Source organism: Alligator mississippiensis, chromosome 15 (genome assembly GCF_030867095.1).
Source record: "Alligator mississippiensis isolate rAllMis1 chromosome 15, rAllMis1, whole genome shotgun sequence".
NCBI classification, from domain to species: Eukaryota; Metazoa; Chordata; order Crocodylia; family Alligatoridae; genus Alligator; species Alligator mississippiensis.
The window spans coordinates 31,603,749-31,608,615 of NC_081838.1; the positions used below are offsets into that span (position 1 = coordinate 31,603,749).

At 42.8% G+C, this 4,867-nt stretch overlaps 1 protein-coding gene across 1 annotated transcript; it reads right to left on the reverse strand.

The window, feature by feature from the left end:
- Nucleotides 1-1,429: 1,429 nt before the first annotated feature.
- On the reverse strand, nucleotides 1,430-3,756 carry LOC132245553 (olfactory receptor 13G1-like). The gene is made up of 2 exons (XM_059718144.1): nucleotides 3,743-3,756; nucleotides 1,430-2,360 (listed from the first exon to the last, which is right to left on the reverse strand). The coding sequence occupies exons 1-2, from the start codon at nucleotides 3,754-3,756 to the stop codon at nucleotides 1,430-1,432; spliced, it is 945 nt and encodes a 314-aa protein (XP_059574127.1).
- Between the last annotated feature and the right edge of the window lie 1,111 nt (nucleotides 3,757-4,867).

The following is a 4,867-nucleotide window of genomic DNA, read 5'->3' on the forward strand; positions in this document are numbered from 1 at the left end:
AGGTCTGGCAGCTGCACAGCCTTGGGGCCACATGTTGTTGCACGTGGCAGCAGATTACAGCCAGACAGCAGCCCCCACTGCTAGACTGCTGCAGTGGGTAGACAGTGAAGGGAACTCTTAAGGCTGCTTCAGCAGTCCAGCTGGCACAAGGGATAGTGTCCCCAGGTATGAATTGGCAGGGCTGAGAAGCTCCTGAGAGTGAGTAGCCCTGAGGTACTTGCCAAGGTATCTTTTTATACTGCTGGGCCAGCACAGGTACTGGGCCCGGGCTCTAGCTCCCCCTGGCTGCAGATGTGGGAGGAGCCAGGCAGGGTTATTTTGCCCCAAGTGGCACAGTTTGCCCCACACAAAAGTGCATGTCCAGGCACTGATGCAAAAAGCCCTGGCTCAAATTTGCACTGCTTCTATTTGAGCTGCTGCTAGCGGATGTGCCTACATGTGTGGACATGCCCAGCAAGTCTAATTATCGCTACAGGAAAAGTCTCACCAGCTACACATGCAGTGTTATTAGGAATGAGTAAACTAATTGACTCCACCAAAAGTCACTCCTTGTAAACAAAAGTATTATCCAATGGCAGTTATTTACTCTGCAGCAAAGCACATGCAGACACTGACAAGGTTGGCTGGGGCATGAGGGTGCTTAAGTGCGAGGGCAGCCTACTGGCTAGCCTTTCACTTGAGCACTCTCGTGTCCCAGGCAGCCCTTCTGCAGCACATAGAGCCAGATCAGAGCTGCCTCAGGTGGCAAGCTGACCCCCATGTCCCTCTGCCAGGAGGAGCTGCTCTGACCCGTTTCAATGCACAGTAGTGCTGGGCATATCAGAGTTTATGGCTTTGCATTAATTGCACTTGTAGCCGCACTCAGTGTGCCCTATTCTATCCATAGTATGACATGGTATGATGTCATGAACAATTAATGTTATTGGGGGCACAATACACAAGTGGTGTAAACTGCTGCACTATACTACACTTCTACCTTTGTGCTCTGTATCTAGAGACAGATACTATTCCACATGTTAGGAATCTAACAATAGTTCTATTCAACCCTTTTCAAATCAGGGAAACCCATTTCTATTTCCTTAATGTACCATTCTGTCATTCTTAATAATGAGTCACAAAAAACCCCCAAAACAAAACAAAACAAAACAAAACAGCAAGAGCAAGGATGACACATTCACCTTTTGAATCATCTTTTCCCAGAAACTCAAGCAAGTTAAAATAAAATCACACTAAGGAGCACAAAGACCACTAATATGCTTACCAGGAGAAACAGAAACTGGCCACTAGGAGTGAACAAAGAAAAAATTTTGTTAGTATAAAAATGTGTGTTAACCAGTGTGTATTAAAGCCAAGGATAACCAAATATTTCACATCAGTTGTGCACCCAGAAAAGATGTCATCAGATTACAAGAAATCAGGTTCACTATTGTCAAGATGAATTTCTCTTGCAGACAGCAAGGACTTTCCTGAAAGCAACTTTAACCTCCTTGTTGCGCAGGCTGTAGATCAGGGGATTCAGCACAGGAGTCACAAGTGTGTAGAGAATAGCCACCATCTTGTCATTCTCCAGGGAGTAGCTGGAAGGTGGCCGGATGTAGGTGTAGATGATAGTGGAGTAGTAGAGACCAACCACAACAAGATGTGAGGAACATGTGGAGAAGGCTCTTTGCTTCCCTTCTGAGCTCTGAATTTTTAGGATGCTTCTGATGATGAAGCCATAGGACATGGTGATTAGAAAGAAATTCAGCATGGCTAGGAAAATATTAGCCATGAAGGCCATGACTTGGTTGAGGTAAGTTGAGCTGCAGGACAATGCCAGCAGGGACTGGATCTCACAGAAGAAGTGCTGGATGAGGTTGGGCCCACAGAAATCTAGAGGCAGCATGAGCAATGTGTGCACAAAGGAATTTATGGCTCCAAGTGCCCAGGTACAGACTGCTAATATAATACACATTCTCTTTGTCATGATGGTTACGTAGTGTAAGGGATGACAGATGGCCATGTACCGGTCAAAGGCCATGGTACTGAGGAGCACAAGCTCTGTTGCTGCTGAGAAAGTAAAGGAAAAAAGCTGAGCCAGGCAGTCATTAAAAGAGATGGATTTCTTCCCAAGGATCAGGTACTGCATCATTTTGGGCAGAACAGAGGAGGTGCAGAAAATGTCCAGTACAGCCAGGTTAGCAATGAAGAAGTACATGGGTTTGTGCAAAGGTGGGTGAAAGACAATAGCCAGGATGATCAGGGAGTTGCCTTGGACAGCAGCCATGAAGAGGCACAGGATGACTCCGAAGAACAGACCATGGAGATGGGGAAAACCAAAGAGCCCCTCCATGATGAACTCAGACACCCTGGTGTTGTTACTGGGTTCCATTCACTAGGGCACTCCTTCTGTAAGAAGGAAAGGGAATATGTAATCAACTGCAGCTAACTATCAAGAAATATAACTAGGTAGACTATCCACACACATACAGAAAGACTGACAGACATGGTAAAACTTTATAATAAACATTTCAGAAGGATCGGGATTGCACAACTTCTCCAGGTAGTCTGTCCTAATTCATAACCACCCCCATAGCCAGAAAACTCCTCATAGTCTCCAAACTAAATTTTTACTGCCACTGGCTGAGGTCATTGCTCCTAGTCCTGTCACCTATGGCCACGGAGAATTGGCCATCTCCATCCTTTTAGTAATGTTGAAAGGACTGGTCTGGATAAGAAAGAACTGAGGGAGGATTTGATAACAGTCTTCAAATGCATGAATGGCTATTATAGTGTGGCTGTTCAGGACAAAGCAATACTTAGTATGAGCTATATAAAAGAATAATAAGCTTTCCTAAACTGAGGGCATGCTTCATCAGATGCTGTGAAAGATCTACAGGAAGTAGAACAGCTCATGAAGTAAGCCATCTGCTTACAAAAGTTGATGCTAGATATTTCTGATTTAATTTATAAGGTGCAAATCTCCCCTGCCTTCCACCGGACTTCAGTCTAACACAGTTAACTATGTGTCTGCTCAAGAAAAATTAAACCATATAATCTGAATAAACATGCTTTCATCTTTTCACACATACCTTTTGCAGGATTACAGATATTATTGTCTCTCCTCTCATTGTCTTTAGAGCTCTCTCCTCTTAATCCCACTTTACTGCTTCTGTTGAACTTGCTCTCCCTCTGTTGAGTCCAATGGGGGTAGAGATGCAGTGTAATGCAAAAAAAAAAAAAGAAGGATGAAAACAGCAAAAGCCTCAGGGCTAGTATTTCTAAATTTTCAGGAGATTTTCCTAGAACAAGTCCATTTTACCATTGGCAGTACTGTAGCAAGTGGGGGGTGAGTGGGGTGCCGCCTCGGGCGCTGAAGTGAAGGGGCACCAACAGATGCTGCCCAGCCACGGCGGGGTGTGGGATGGGGCCATGAGTGGCTCATTTTGGGGGCGCATGTGCCTCCCAGATCAGTGTATGGGGTGAGGATGGGCTGCTGCTGCAGGCTTTGCCCCAGGTGCCAAACTTCATTGCTATGGCACTGACTACTGGTACCATTTGCATCCCTTTGGATATTTGACTGAAGACTTTTTTGGTTCCTGATCATATTTCCAGAATCTTTTGGCATACATACCAAAACATTTACATATTACAGCATTGTGCCTCCTCTGACTCTGGGTTCTCACCACAATGCTATTCATAGGAACTCTGATGATGGCTATGAATTCAGGCCAGATTTTTCTCATATCTAAGATTAGACAACAGGTTAAGTTTCATGACCTCAGTTTCAGAAATGTGTATTTTTAGGAAACTACCAAGTGCATATATACAGAAATAAATAAAATATATGGGAGTGGAATTATCTAAAATGTCAAAACAGTATATATGATTTTAAATTTATGGTGGGAATTAGATGTTCAGTGCATGTTTACATCTTTAAAGCTCCCACCCTAAAAGCATGTCATAAAGCTTCATTTATTTCTTCAAAAATCAATATTTAAATTCATAGTTAAGAATAAGGATATGTTCCCCAAAGCAGAAGCCATTCAGTCTCTCGAGAGACAAAACTACTGCCCATCCATGACTGGGACCTCTTTTGCATGCTTAGGCATAGAATTAATGTACAGCTACAATTCTTGTAATGCTTACACATTAAACACAAAAATAAGGTACACTTACCATTCCCTTAGTTATCAGCACCCAGATTAGAAATGTGGGAAAAGAGATTAATAGCCTGAACTATTATTTTCACCCCCCCCCCAAATAACACAAGAAAAGACCTTTATTCCATTGTTAGTCTAGTTACCCACAACAGTATAACAGATTCTTTGCTTTCTCTCTATGTGCTCATCCTTATGAAAAGTCAGGAAGGTGGTTTGATCGTAGCGGGACAAAAGCAGTGAAAACCATTTGTTTAATAAGAAGCAACAGAGAAAATGCAGAAAGGAGAGATAGAATGAATAAAAAAAAATCCTTACCTCTCTCTGAACCCACACAGATTACTTCTCTAAAATAAACCAGATGATAATTTAAGTACTGACTTGAATCTTTAAATTGGAAAGCATCTTCACAAATTTAACTTCCATACAAAGTGCTTCAATCCCCTGTGGATTTGTTGAAGATTTCACTCTGACAACTCCCCAAAGAAGACAAGTGGAAGTCACAAGGCTAAAAAAAAATCTCCATTAATTTGGCAAAATACCTCTAGAAATGTCATGAAAGTGAGAGGATGTATTATTGGGGTGACCTTTGACCCTTTGAGATGAATCTTAGTTCTGAGTTATATATGTTAGACCTCAGTATTTGTAAAAGTCATGGGGCAGGTCCTTAAAGACTTTTTTGAAGCACTCTAAGGAGAACAAGGTGGTGAGAAACAGCCAGCCAAGAG